A 15,677-nucleotide genomic window follows, 5' to 3' on the forward strand; every position below is an offset into this window, starting at 1 on the left:
GTTGCGCGCTCGCAACGTCGTCTTGTTTGCACGTGATACTAATAATGCCAATACACTGAACACACAAAATAATGATGAATGTAATTTTCAAACTAAGAGCGTCTTAATTGGGGTTAGTGTGTTTAATCAGCACAGTACTATGACCGCTCAAGTTCAGCGATCGTTTGGTCATTGTTACCTGTGGTGTGATGCACAGAGCACGCACGACGTTTTTGTAATGTTGTTGGTTAATAATAGCAGCAGTGAAGAATAATAAAATAATCACAGTACATTAGCCTATGCGATTAAAAGAACTACCGCCCAAATTTGGAATTCACTTCAAATAATCTATTTTCCCAAGTTCGTAGCTACCTATAGACAAAGCCTTGCTAAATTCAAGTAAGCGTATCTGTTTTGTATAACAACCTTTAAATCGTGCCGGTTGTCGCGAGCCGTGACACGTGTACATAGCGTAATACATATAATATGTATATAGATGTTTACGGAGTCGAGATGGCACCACGTCTCAAGACGCTGTGAAGAAACCGCGGCTGATGTGTCTTGTAGAGTCCAGGAGACGGCAACCTGGGGCTCCGCATGCGGCACTTTGAGGACTGATCCGTGACATTATTGACATTGCATTGCGGCTCTTTAAATATTGCGGGGTTTTTTTAACTCGAATTCGATCAAAAAATGGTTTCTTGGTATTTTGGTTTGCCTACCCCAGGGTTCGACAGAGGCAGGATCAGTCACAAGCAGGCGAGACAAGAGCATGTTTTCAATCTGGACTGCGGAAACAAATAAGACCCCTACGTGTAACAATGATAATTGTAAACATTGTCATATATTTGTAATTCATATATAGGATACAAATCTGAACAATCGGCAAATACGGTGACGTACTTACCGTTTTTGTGACAAACTAATCCCACTATCGGCTCCATATCACAGCGATTCACAATTATATATAAGAGAAAATTGCGCGGTAATGATCTTTAACGACGCGTGTGGGTGATTCAAACAATATCAGATCGACTAAAAGAGATTGCAAGTGGAGCGGTGGCGCAGTGTTTAAGCGCAGGACAATTGCAAAACACAGCAGAAACACCTCCGTTGAGATCACGAGACCTATCACGGCGACAAACGTCAGTGCCGTCTCGTCTCCGTATACGCGAAACCCGCACTGAACAGTTCCTGTGGATTAAACTCGTGACCCTGCCCAACAGTGGACTTACCAAGAGCTGTGCACGTTGGCGTTACACAAATGAATTATCTTATAATTATATATTATTACGAGCGTAATCATTATTATTATTTCATGGCGTCAGTTGCATAGCATACGCGCGCTGTTAAAAACGACATTGCAGATCGTGTACTGTGTATTTAACACTAACACCCACAACTCAACACACTCGTCAGCAACAATGTGGCATGATCAATAATCAAATATATTTAATCGGGGACGTTCCGGGCAATGGCCCTTCTTCATGGCACACAGAACCAACTGAAAACCGAAACAAATTGCTTCATGTGCTATCAGGAAGGGCCATTGCCCGAAACGTCGCCAATTAAATGTATATTTTATCATTTGAAAGCCACGGCGTTGTTGCTATTGAGCGAGTTGTTGTTGAGTGTATTGTAGTCGTCCGCCGCTGCCAACGCAGTAGTCAAATACAATCGCATTCGCCGTAATTATATCACAGACGCACACACACACACCGCTCGTACTGAATTACAAAAAACGACGTCAACAGTTGCCTTTAAGATGCAGTCTTATCACTTAGATCGTCGTGAGTGGTGTGGGCACATTTTAATCTGAACGCGACAAGTTGTACTTTTTAAGTTTTGCATTCGATCATTTGTATTTTGTGTATGCAGTGCACGCACTGGGTAACGTTACAACGCCTCTTGATAAAATATATTTTAAAATAGAAAAAAATGATTATCAGCTCTGTGTCAATCCACTGCCGGATGAAGGCCTCGTTTAACCATACTTTCACCACGCCTATGATGGTGGCGGCGGAGTTAGGATCGGTTCAGATACGATAGCCATTTGTGTTAGATGTGTTTAATTATACACGTTCAAGCCGAATATTATCTATCATGCGTCACGATACATGCTCATTATGGCAAGCTTCTCGTTCTGAACAGAGCTCGTGAACTTACGATCATACAATGTGTGTTCACGCATACATCTATGCACAGCGCTACCAATAGCCCTATGGGTTCACCACTATACGCAACGAAGACAAAGATCCCCCCCGTACAGCCTTTAACAGACTGTTGGGGCACGTGCTGTTAGCGAGAGGTACCTATGAAGGCCACCTCGGCACACGATGGGTGGTGGTGGTGTGGTCAGAACCACGCTCGCCGGGCCGCCGTTGTCTCCCCAAGTGATGATGCTCAATGCAAACCGCACGAGGTACTCGTTTAAAGGCCGCAAGGGAGACAAAGACGGACAGGCTTGACCACACACCACCCCGTCGTGTGCCGCGCCACCCTCCACGGGTCCTCGCTAACAGCACTTGCCCCAACAGTCTTGTTAAATTCTGTACGGGGGATCTTTGGTTTATGGTGATGTGATCGCGCTACGGGATGTTCACGCGAAGCTAGCTGTCTGACGAGTGCTATCGTCCAAACGAGACCGAATACACGACACGGACCCCCTATGTGGGAATGCTAATCACGAAAACACTGCAATGGAATATGGCTTTACACTCGAAGACGCGGTAGAAATTTCGTTTTGTATTATTACTTTATTTTGATAACACTCTTAGCAAAAAAAAAAAAGGAAAATTATCAAGAAACATGCACACGCACACTGAACTACTTGATATTTTGAGCCACAGCTGTTGTCGGACGCGTGACACAGACTCGCCTTGATGATACACACGCAGCAGACAAAGTGGAAGAACAAAAACCACAACAACGACGACGACAACGACAACACACATGCCTTGTAAAATCTTGTCAAAAAAGTCACGTATATGTAATAAATATTACAATCACACGAATTGAATCTGTATTATCTGTTGTAACTTTCACATTTGGGAGTATAATCCTATATATAGTCACACTATTGGTAAATCATATAAAGTACAGACACGCAAGGTTATATGGTGGTTGACTAGCTTACAAGGTAAGACGGTAGTGTATGTGTGTGGGGTTTTTATATATATAAAGGTGATCCCTACGTTTCGAGAGGTAACCATTACTTAGGGGAAGTAAGAAAGACAAACGCCCCGTACACACACACACGCGCAATATATCTACACAACACGTCACAGATCCTATACGTGCGCATCAAACGTCATACTTGCTATGTATATATATGCGTATCGTTAATCAGATCTGTCAACGGGGATATTGTATTTTTTTTTAACGAGTCACAGTTGTAACAAAACACCATTTGCTGTTTAATCACGACCGGTGTGTGTGCACACTGCACGTGTATATACTGGTAGTAATTCATAGGTAGCATCATTAAAGTACTGGCGTTGCTCGAGTCTAGGTAGTTATTTCCTTGATCTATTTTTGAAAGCTAATACCTCTAAGCAGGGCTAGAGTATTGCTATCATTATTATTCAATAGTTTTACATGAAACTAATTTGTGTCGCCTATTGAGTACAGTACTTATAGTTTACTCCGCGAGGAAACACCTGGAGCGTTAAACATTATTAGATTATCGTGGTAGTAATTCATGCTCAAATGAGCAGCTTTGAGGCGGTATTTAAAGCCCTGAGCCAGTGGCGGGAAATTCCACATTCCTATGACGGCGGCGGCGACGACGACTCAATCTATATCCGTAAGACAACCACTGTGGACATCGTCACAAAGTGGTAGTAATTTTATCGACCCCCCCCCCCACACCACCGACTTGGGAGTCGCTCGCTCTACAGCTGAGACACCAGGCTGGTTAAACCATTCTTAAAACACAATTAAGACAGCGTATATATTGAACATTCCAGATAGTGGTTCACTGAGCGTGCAAAAAACGGGGAGTTAAAATTGCGGTTTATGATTTACAAGAAATTAAAAAAGCGACTCCGTGTATTATATGTTATAACATGCCAAAACACACACACACACACACGGGGTGTGCGTGTCAGGGCACGACGCGTGGATGGCTCGGGTCACTCAAGAATGCGTTTGATGATCGCTGGGTTATAAAGCCAGGCGACTTCCACTCACCAACCCACCAACAATCGTTACCATCGTCGTCATTATCGTCAATCGGTTGAAGAAAAACGGGATGGCGTGGGCCAACCAAATTACCATAATCATCAGCACCATCGTCGTCACCACCACCATCATCATCACAAGATGCACTCTTGGACAAGGCCTAATCACACCATCGTCAGAGGGTTAATGTAAAATGCACGCCTTGGATCACACAATACAACATCACCACCACCGCTATAATCACCGGCATCATCATCATCATTACCACCACCACCATAATCATCATCTTCACCAATCATCGGTTGAACGTAAAATGCGCATCTCGGGATGGACAAATCATAGCATCATTCTTACGACCATCGCTATCATCATCATCATCATCATTCGGCCTTCTTCTCCTCTTCTTCTTCCTCCTCCTCGTCGTCTTCCTCCTCGTGAGCCTCCTCGGGCGATGGGTTCGGACCCCTGTTCTCCTTCTTCCACTTCATGCGGCGGTTCTGGAACCAGATCTTGATCTGGCGCTCGGTGAGGCAGAGCGAGTGGGCGATCTCGACGCGGCGCCTCCTCGTCAGGTAGCGGTTGAAGTGGAACTCCTTCTCCAGCTCCAGGGTCTGGTAGCGCGAGTAGGTCTGCCGGCCTCGCTTGCCATCGTGGCCTCCTGCGTGGTGCAAGAGAGTGTGTGGGGCACACGTTACAATAATGATGATCATGATGATAAGTACAACAATCATCGGTCAAAGACGTCAAAGCGATCTCCTCCGCTTCAAAATGACCACCGTGCAATTGGCGGCGATCTCCCGTTTACGGCACCGAGCCAGTCGGTGGACGTTCCACATTCGTATGCCAGGGGCGAGTCGTGGGAGGTGGAGGCAGCTTGTAGAGGCCTTGATCCAGCAGTGGATTGATGCTGCTGCTGATGGTGAGAGTCGAAACGCGACGGCCTCTCGAGTATAACAGCGGGCATCTTTGTTTCATAGAGAGCGAGAGAAACAAAAATGAAACTCGAGCCGGGACGAGAATAGAGGCAGGGAGTCGACAGCACGGATGGCTGTCGTAAGGGAATTCCGGATGATGCAGGGGCAGCAGAGGAGAATGTGCGACCTCCTAGCGGGCGAAGGGTGGGCTGGGAGCCGACAGAACGCCTTGGTTGCTGGAGTGGAGAGAGGGTGCATGGAGAAGGGGAGTAAAGAAACCTGAGAGTAGGGGGGGGGGTGCGGAACAGTGCCTGGAGTGAGATGAGAGAGGAGAGGGAGCTGGGGAACTCGGGGGAGGGGAGTACAGAGTAGTCCAGATGTCTTGTGACCCGCCAATTAATTTACCACTAACATTATTTTTCCTTTGCATGTGTATTTTTATAATAATTAAATAGCGTGGGGGGGCGTCACAAGACATCTGGACCACCCTGTACATGGAGGACCTGGAAGACGGTGCGGTCTTGACATTGATCAGCGATTGGATTGGGAGACAGTGGACGGATTGGAGTACGGGATGATGTGCCAGGTGATATCATTACTGGTTGATTGCAAGAGGCCGGGCGACTTTTACTAAACTGGAAATTAAACTGGTTTCGATCTCAACCGTGGCGTCTGTATATTTGGGGTTTGCATGTTCTCTCTCCCCATGGATTTTTTCTCCCTCCACATTTAGAATCAACAAACGTTTGGAGTATTTGGCTGCTATAAATGTCCACATGATGAGCTACTTCGTTGGGCTATCATTTGTGATGGCCAGGTCGCTTCTCAAAAAAAGCTATACAGCTCAGTGGGCCTTAGCTGGTAAAATTATTAACAAAAGTTTAGTTTTTAGTTTCGAGACTGAATGCTATTGGACGTTTAAAGGGAGACGACAGTGACGAAACAATATAGTTACAAATAACCCTCGTGAAGATACAGGCGCGCAGGCACTCGTGAGATAAGGTGCTGGCAAAGAGCCCAGATTTGTCTTGCGAGTGAGACTCTCTCGGTCTCAGTCGAGGCTCGCGCGTGTGGCCGCACTTCGCGGGGTGGGCCGCGTGCGGGTTCCCAAAAATTCAGAGCCCTGCTCAAAAAAAGAGTCTGGATACTCGGTGATGCGCTTGCGGAGCAAAACGGTTCATTGAAAGCGAGATTAGGGAGAATGGTAGGGTGCCGTTATGGGAAAGAGAGAACATAATGGAACGGAACACACCACTGTGCGTAGAGAGGGGGGGGAGTTGTCGTCCGGTGCGTATCGCCTGTGAGGCCACAAAAACGATTCACTGCTGAAGGAAAGTTAGCGGGCTAAGTGCAGGGACTTCGTCACTGGTAGAAGGGGTTGGTCGATGGCCGGTGGGCGAGACTGCTGACGGAATGGCAGTCGAAGGAGGGAAACACCACTGCAGCGATGGAGCCATTCATATCGGCTCGTGTGAACAGGGTCCTCGTGTGAACAGGGTCCTCGTGTGAACAGGGTTCTTGCGTATACAGGGTTCTCGCGTGAACAGGGTTCTCGCGTGAACAGGGTTCTCGCATGGACAGGGTCCTCGCGTGAACAGGGTCCTCGCGTGGACAGGGGTTCGCGTGGACAGGGGTTCGCGTGGACAGGGGTTCGCGTGGACAGGGGTTCGCGTGGACAGGGGCTCGTGTGAACAGGGTCCTCGTGTGAACAGGGTCCTCGCGTGAACAGGGTCCTCGCGTGAACAGGGTCCTCGTGTGAACAGGGGCTACACGGCTGAGGATGCTGTTCCTACGGTAAGAGCGGCATCGTGGGGAGGTCTTCATCCAGCAGTTGATAGATCATGGCTGATGGTAATCGCGATGATCTTCATCATTACTGGAATATTTATACCATGAGTGACGTGGCGGAAGGTCGTGAAGGGATGTGCGTACAGTATTGCTAGAGGTCAGGGTATGCACATGGTTTAGTATATACATTACTGTACGGCACGCACGCACGCATATACGAAGGGCGGAAGGCGGCTGATGGACCTACATACATTTTTTGTTTGTTAATAAAATGTATACGTCGACAGGCAGACCCGTGTGTGTCTCATATATTTTTGCATGCGTTTATATACGTAACGTTGGCATTCGCTGGTAGAGTAAGATCTCTTTTGGAATCGAACGCGTCAGTTAGGCGTGCGAAACGTGGAGTGCATAGGGGCTACCTTCTCCGTCGGATTAATTATAAGACGCACCAACACCCCTGTACTTATTTGTCAACAAAATTGGAGGATGCGACTTATGATCCGGTGTGTGTGTCCGTGTGCGGTTGTGCGTGTGAGAGACGTGGAGCGGTTGTGTAGCGGTTAGCAGGCTGCGCTATACGAACCCGGCGACCAGAGTTCGATTCCCACTCACGGCCAACGCCAGTGACGATTACCTGAACCGGTCCTCGACCTCCCCTAGGTCGACTCAGCCTAAAATGAGTACCTGGTGCGGTGCGTAAATATTGCCACTGGGGGAGACAAAGGCGGCCAGGCGTGGTGCTGGCCACCCGCCCCCTCGTGTGCCGTTCCGGCCTTCATAGGTGCTCGCTAACAGCACTTGCCCCAAAAATCTGTGAAGGCTACACCGGGGGATCTTTGTCTTTGGTTGTGCGTGTGAGAGCCCAGTTTTGTACAACTTTATTGACACCAGGTATACGTTTTGGGTGCGCATTTTTTTCTCTCCAGAGCATCTTACAGTCGGGTACATACGGTAGGTGAAGGCTTCGTTAAACTCCAGGCCTTGCGACCCAGCCACGGTTACAGTGCCCTTTTGTCCACGTTTACCGGCTCAAAATGAAGGTCCTTCCGCACGCTGCACGAACCCGATGATTGCTCGACAATACGGCGAGTCGACTTTGCTGTGCACATTTACAACGCTGACTTTGCCGTGGGTTTAATGCGTATCAAGCACGGATAACAAAGACTGCCCCCCGTAAAGCTTTTGCGTGAGGCACCTATGAAGGCCAGCACCACTCCCGGCCGCCTTTGTCTCCCCAGCGCTGATGCTTACACACCGCACTAGGTACTCATTTGAGGCCGAGTTGACCTAGGGGAGGCCCGGCACCGGTTCGAGCTAACAATAGATGTTTTTTCTTCTTTCCGCACAGTCCCATCTATATGATGCTGTCCACACAACGTAGCTTCGCGGCAGGCCAAAGATACTCGCGTTGTACAAGGAAGTCGCCCTCCCAAGCAACGGTGGCAAGCTGTTACCTACCTCGACTGATACACACAGTTCGTTTCCGACCCGAATTCCTGTGTATTTGGAGTTTGCATCTCTCTCTCTCTCTCCCCGTGGTCGCTTGCATTTTTCTCCGGGCCCTCTGTTTGTTTTCCTCCACATTTAGAAATATTCGTTTAGAGAATTTGGATGTAATACATTTCCACATGATAAGCCACTTTGTTGAGCTGTCATTTGTGACCAGGTTGCTTCTGCAAAGGAGATATATAGTTCAGTGGGCCTTACCTTGTAAAATAAAAAAAATAGTTGAGTTTTAGTTCAGCCATATAACTAGGAGTAAATCTGCTTAGCTTCCCAGATCTGATTTGATCACGTTAATATTACCACTATTCTATCTCGTATTGACAATGACTTTGTGTTTTTATTCATTTCCACCTGTTTACCCGGGAAACCTTTACCGAGCGTCAAGATTAATTTTCAGGAGGATCCTTTCAAGTATTCACAGTTTCGGAGGTGCAATGCTGTTGCTTCTGTGTGCGGTCCCAAAATTAGTGATTTTCAGGATAACTTTTTAAAGCTTTGGGCTGAAAAATATCAGTTGTTCATCAAGGAAAAAAAAAACCTCACTGAGTTTCACGATTGGGATGTTTGGCCCAGTACGATAAACAAGATCTTCGGTAAAATGAAACTATTTAACAAGATATCATCACGCACACACACTAAACAAATATAAAGATCAACCGATTAGCTTTATGGGTCCCGGGCTTACTGCAGGGCTGTCGGTGAGTACCAATTATGTCCGTCAGTATACACGAGGGGGTGATGCCACAAAACGTGCCAAGATCGTATAAGGTTGAGTCGACCGAGGAGGAGGAGGCCCATATCGCCAGATGTCGTGAGCTAAAGCAGGGGTGTGTTGACCATGGCTAGTCGTGGGACTGGGAGACGACTGTCTGGGAGAGAACAATAACAGGTATTACAGACTTGGTTCTGAGACGTGGGCATGAGTTGACAGTACGGCAATGGGATGAATCAATCTGTGAGAAGCTTTGTGCGTCACGTGCTATCCCCTCACATTTTTGGGTTTTCTCCGGGCACTCTGAAATGTTCTCCCATCGGCCAAACACACATTCATGGAAATGGTCAACCGTGTTAAAGCATGAAGCTCATGAGAGTTCGTCGAGAGGGCAGTGTTCTTCACTAATTTTCAGATGGGAGGCCACTTTTGCCGATAAGACATCAACGTCAGGGCGGTCACACATTTGACACTATTGTTGGGCTTGACGGCACATTGGGGTATTGTCACGTGTTGTGCGTTGTCACGTGTTGTGGGGCGCCGCACGTCAGGGGCTTCACTAAAGGCCGCGGGCCTTGCAACTGAGAACACTGGTCGAGAGACTCAGCGAGGCTGTCTGAAAAATGTGTGCATTCTAATTATTGGTCACATTGCCGGGAATTGAACCCAGGTGGCTGGCAACTGAGCGTAGAGCACGAACCACAACTCGGTATACATACAAACACTGTACACATGCGAAGACAAAACAAACACAAAGATCCCCCTCCAGCCTTAGGATGTAGGGACAAGTGCTGTTAACGAGGTCCTATGAAGGCCGGCACGGCCTTCATAGGACCTCGTTGCTGTTTGCTACACACTGCACCTGGTGCGCATTTAAGGCTGAATTGACTTAGGGGAGGCCCAGGACCGTTTCAAATATTCGCTGTTATTGGTCGTGAGCGGGGAATTGAACTCGGGTCGCCTGGTGTGTAGCGCAGTGCACTAACCCCTACTCTAGTGCTCCCTACATATACACAACATGCTCTACACTCAAAAGCATGCACACCCACATACACAGGCATGCGTGCATACACGCACCTACAAAACGCACTCTAATATTAAAGTAAACATGCCAAATGTTTTACACACTGTACATACAAAGACAAGGATCCCTCGAATAGCCTTAACATGCTATTAGGGCAAGTGCTGTTAACGTTGACCAATGAAGGCCAACACGGCACACGAAGGGGAGGTGTGTCCAGCACCACGCCCGGTCGCCTTTGTCTCCCCAGTTGCGATGTTTACACATCGCACCAGGTACTCATTTGAGGCCGAGTCGACCTGGGAGAGGGCTCAGGACCGGCTTTTAGATAATCGTCCCTGGTGTTGGTGACCGTGAGCGGGCATCGAACTGGGGAGGGTGGGTGGGGTGGTGGTGATGGGGGGGGGGGTGGTGGTCGTAGCCGGCTTCGTAGCACAGTGGTTCAGCGCTAAGCGCTGCGCCACCGCTCTCCGTACGCAACACCCTCACACAGACGCACGCGCCCATTGCCCAGCAGCGAGAGGGGAGGGGGGGTGAAGAGGTCGCGACGTTGCGAGTGGCGCTGGCCGCCGTGTGGCCAAGTTGAGCGCTGCGCAAAGCGCTCGCGCCGTGTTCACGGGGAACTCTGCGCGTCGCGGCACGCGCGAGGCGTTTTCCTCGTGGCGATTTAAGGGGGGGGGGAGGGGAACAGAAAATAGACGAAAGGGAAATGGAGAAAACAAATATAACTTGGGAGCGCATTTTACTGGGAATACCTCTCCCCTACATCACCCCCCCACCCCCAAAAAATAAAATATACTCCTGGTGGTCTATGAGTAGGCGAGTAAATTCTACGTGGCGTAATGTCATCGCCGTTGAAGCCAGATCTATATTGGCCTGCAGATTGATCAACGTTGTGGGGCGCAGGCTGCGGCACGGATACCGTGCAGGTAGACGTTTGCGAATGTGGGAAATGTCAGCGTGCCACGTAGCAAAGCGAGATGGGGGGGAGGGCGGGTGGATAGTGCACACACACACACACAACATGAAACGAATGCCCTGGTCTAACACCGCAGTGACTCGAGGCGTAAGCATGCGATCTCTCTGTAATGTGGCCTTAGTAACCTTCCTTGTGCTTTTGGGGCGGGCGGGGAAGAGAGGGGGGGGGTGGTGGTGCCGCCATAACCAAACCACTGTCAATGGGTCTATACCAGTCTGCCGCAACACTGTTGCTGGGGGAATTATGTAACCCCCCCCCCCACACACATCTATTATGCCATTTAGAATATGGGTAGAATTGGATTTGAGAATATTATACACAAGTCGAGTGCACTCAGCCAGGCACATCGGAGTATCACCGTTGGCTAAGTACGGTGCGAAAGAAGCTCAACATACATAACACATGCGTACCTATGACTCCAGTGGTAGTGCCTTACGCCGACAATCCCCATTCAAAAGCCAGCCACAGCCTGCCTCGCTGCGTTCCGGAAAACATCGACGCGTAAAAAGATCGAGACTCGCCTCGCCTATCCTCAAGCACTGGGGCACGCCATAGGAGATAGATACAACCAGGCGCTTGCTACGTAACACCAGCCATCATCATATCGCCGCGTTAACGCAACTCAAATGATACTAGACCCGTCAATAATTGATGTCGCGCGTAACATTCGGAGGCGACGGGGACTTGGGCGAACATTACGGGGACATCGTCGCATTTTGACGTTGGTTGGTTGCGTTGTGTTCATGGCACGCAGTGTCCAGTTACTCGAGTAAAAGCGTAGTTCACTCGCGGGAACGAAACGTCAACGGGACTACACTTTATCGGCGAGGGTGGTTCTCAATCGCTCATTGTGGTACAACAGGAACGAGGGCAGATAGTGCGGCGGCCGCATTATGTTTAGTTTTTAACAAAAGCTGCTCCCTCTCTTTGTGCGACCGCGGACAACTCTGGAGTGGTCCGCACAGACTGTTTGGGGGTGGGGGGTCAGGTGATGTAACAACAAAAAATCGAGGACCTTATTAAGGCCGGAAAACACGAGGCCGCCTTTGTCTCTCCACTCGTTTAAGGCTGAGTCGACCTCCCCCCCCCCGCCGCCGCCGCCTGCCCCCGAGCTCGTAGTTCGGGTTCAGAAAATCTCGTCGCTGGTGTTTTGGAACGCCGTGAGCGGGAATCGAACTCGGGCGACGCCGGGTTCGCAGCGCAGTGCGCGCTTAACCACCGCGCCGCCGCCGACTCCCATCGCATCTAAATCGACACGCAGTTTGTGTTGTGCATGTACACACGCACGCACAGCACACACATCAATCCACCGTCGAGTTTGACAGACCTTTGTGGGACACGTGCTATTAGCGTGCGCTTTATTGCAGCCGCGCGGCACACGAGGGGAGGGGGCCGGTGGCCAAAACCACGTCCGGCCGCCTTTGTCTCCCTTTGTGGCGATGTGTACACAACGCGCTAGGTACTCGTTTGAGGCTGAGTCGACCTAGGGGAGGCTCAGAACGGGTTCAGATAATTGTCACTGGTGGTGGCCGACACAAAAGCATACACGCGCGCGCAAGACAAAGATCCTTCATGTAGTCTTAGACCACTGAAAATAGTAATCGCACTTCCTATTCGCATGGTTGGCTACGTACGGTGCGAAAGAAGTTCAACATGCAAATACTGTTGACAAACAGCTAGAACACACAGTATAGACTTGTTATATACTGCAGTATAGACAAAGGTCTCTCGTATAGACCATACATTGTCAGTGACGGCCTATTGCTGCAGAAAAATCCATTGTACTGTACTACGCTCCGACGCCTCTGCACTTACCGCCTCCATCAACCCGGCAACGACCAGAGTGGTGAATATGGTGAAAGCAAATAACTTAATCAACTTCCCCGCGAGGAGGAGGCCCTCATCCAGCGGTAGATTGACAAGAGGTGATGCACACGTGTTGTTTGCTACCTCAACCGCTTAAGCGCCGCGAATAACAAACAGCGACCCTAATCAGCGGCCGCTCTGACAATGCACTACAAGTATGAGCCACCACCACCACCACAACAATCACCACACCAACCACACCAACACCACCACCACAACAATCACCACACCAACCACACCAACACCACCACCACCACAACAATCACCACACCAACACCACCATATCACCACACCAACCACACAACACCACCACCACCACAACAATCACCACACCAACCACAACAATCACCACACCAACCACACCACCACCACCACAACAATCACCACACCAACCACACCAACACCACCACCACCACAACAATCACCACACAATCACCACACCAACAAGTCTCCCTGTCGCGTCTACGACGGCTACACGAATCGCAGGCGGACGACTCGCGGCTGTCTCCCGCACAGCCGTCGCGCTGTTTGCGCTTCCGCTAACAATGGCCTTAGACGCGCGTCGGGAGAGAGGAGAACGCGGAGACGCGGGGAGGGGAGCCGGCGGCGCGCAAGGCAAAACAAAGGCGAACGACGCGCGGCCTCCCCCGCCCGGTCTTTCGGTCTCCCCCCGCCCGGTCTCTCGGTCTCCCCCGGGCCGGTCTCTCGGCCTCCCCCGCCCGGTCTCTCGGTCTCCCCCCGCCCGGTCTCTCGGTCTCCCCCGGGCCGGTCTCTCGGCCTCCCCCGCCCGGTCTCTCGGTCTCCCCCGCCCGGTCTCTCGGCCTCCCCCCGCCCGGTCTCCCTCGCCCGGTCTCTCGGCCTCCCCCCGCCCGGTCTCTCGGCCTCATCCCGCCCGGTCTCTCGGCCTCCCCCCGCCCGGTCTCTCGGCCTCATCCCGCCCGGTCTCTCGGTCTCCCCCGCCCGGTCTCTCGGCCTCTCCCCGCCCGGTCTCCCCCGGGCCGGTCTCTCGGCCTCCCCCCGCCCGGTCTCTCGGTCTCCCCCCGCCCGGTCTCTCGGTCTCCCCCGCCCGGCCTCCCCCGGGTCGGTCTCTCAATCTGCCCCCGACCGGTCGCTCGACTCGGTCTCTCGCTGCCGCTTGTCGTCGGAATCACAACAACGACGACGACGACAGACAAACAATAACAACGAATACCTGTGCTGCGCATCCACGGGTAAATGGGCACTCCGCTCGGCAGCCCAGCATGCTGCTGCTGCTGGTGGAGCTGCTGGTGGTGGTGGTGCTGGTGCTGCTGCTTCCCAGCCACCGTCCCCACCACCTCGACATCGCCGCGCTTTGCCGCCGTGTCCCCGTAGGCGGCCGCGGCGTGGAGAGCCCCGTGCTCGTAGGCGTACTGCAGGCCGTGCAGCGAGGCGGCCGCGGCGGCTCCCAGACGCTCGAGCCCAAAGCCCGACGATCCGTACAGAGAGGCTGGGTGGTGATGGTGTTGCTGCTGATGATGATGGTGCTGCTGTTGGTGGTGGTGGTGATGATGATGGTAGAGCGCGCTGGCTGCCGCGTAAGGGGAAGACGAGGTAGAGGACGACGATGAGGATGATGATGACGACGAGGAGGTGGAGGTGGTGGTGGTGGATGAGGCGGCTAAGGGCGCCGAGATGGCGCTCGCAGGCGGGCAGCTCTCGCTCGGGTAGGGTCCGCAGGGCGCTTCGGGTAAACCTCCGGCGGACAAATACGCGGAGCTTTCCGAGGCATATTTAGAAAACAGAGCGTTCATATAATATGCAGAATTCATATTTGGCCCTAATGATTTGCATGCAGAAACGTTAGTCTTTTTTATTTGAAAAAAAACTCGGGAGAAATCCGTGAATTACGACGACATAAATCCACAGATTTACAACTGCACGGCTCTCTCGCTGGTACGGCGAGGTCACGTGGCAGCGCCATGTGGTATGCGGTTAGCCAATACACGCGGGCAATGCGAAAGGCGCATCAGTCATCTCGACTCTGTTAAAGCCATTTAAATAGGGTTTTTTTTTTAAACAATGGTAAAGCGGGAGGATTTTCTACCCAAACGAGTTTTTATTGTTATTATTGTTAGTAACCGACCCGCCTTTTCTTTTTTCGTGGGCAAACGGAACGAATAAAGTCATTTGAAGATGCAACGGATATTATTATTATCCGTTCTTTATTAATCGAGCGCAAGTCGTTTTTTTTGTTTAATGTTTGTTGGTTCGGCCGTGTTTTGTGGGGGTTTTGCGTGGGGCTACGACGAGAGGTGGCGTTGGTTGGTTTATCGCGCTGTCATACATATGCAGTGCGTACCTACCTGACCCGTATCACACGCGCGCACACACACACACGCATTATCATGATTATTTCCACGGACGATTTCAAGAGAGACAGAAAGGGGAATTCTTCGAGCAGCCTGTCTGCCTGCCTAAGCATTTTCATTACAGACGCCGCGGTTTACGATCGAGTGAGAGAGTGCGTGGTCGTGCGTGCGTGCGTGCGGGCGCGTGTGTCTGAGCGCGCGCGCGCGTGTGTCTGAGCGTCTTCCCCGTCAATAACAACATCGGCGAGCGGCTTAGGTGGCCATGTGTCCGAAGCGGGACTAGTGTGGCACTCGGTCTAGCTTTCGACGTCCCAGACGACGCTTTCGCTCGACCATGAGCGGGTGCCATTTGTGCACCACCCCCCCCCACCCCCCACTTTATATTACGCAGATAGCA

At 50.9% G+C, this 15,677-nt stretch overlaps 1 protein-coding gene across 1 annotated transcript; it reads right to left on the minus strand.

Moving 5' to 3' along the window:
• Positions 1-2,715: 2,715 nt before the first annotated feature.
• LOC116940930 (uncharacterized) lies at positions 2,716-15,605 on the minus strand. The gene is made up of 2 exons (XM_032951320.2): positions 14,143-15,605; positions 2,716-4,819 (listed from the first exon to the last, which is right to left on the minus strand). Exons 1-2 carry the CDS (start codon positions 14,738-14,740, stop codon positions 4,542-4,544), a joined length of 876 nt encoding a protein of 291 aa, XP_032807211.2. The 5' UTR covers positions 14,741-15,605; the 3' UTR covers positions 2,716-4,541.
• Between the last annotated feature and the right edge of the window lie 72 nt (positions 15,606-15,677).

Source organism: Petromyzon marinus, chromosome 10 (genome assembly GCF_048934315.1).
Source record: "Petromyzon marinus isolate PM22_M1 ecotype Great Lakes invasive population chromosome 10, UKy_Petmar_22M1.pri1.0, whole genome shotgun sequence".
In the NCBI taxonomy this organism is placed as follows: domain Eukaryota; kingdom Metazoa; phylum Chordata; class Hyperoartia; order Petromyzontiformes; family Petromyzontidae; genus Petromyzon; species Petromyzon marinus.

Excerpts from the sequence above, each read along its gene's own strand:
- LOC116940930 (XM_032951320.2), bottom strand. The coding sequence starts at position 14,740 with ATGAATTCTGCATATTATATGAACGCTCTGTTTTCTAAATATGCCTCG. Across the intron at positions 4,820-14,142 it reads CCCGTGGATGCGCAGCACAG|GAGGCCACGATGGCAAGCGA; the intron begins GTATTCGTTGTT and ends TGCACCACGCAG.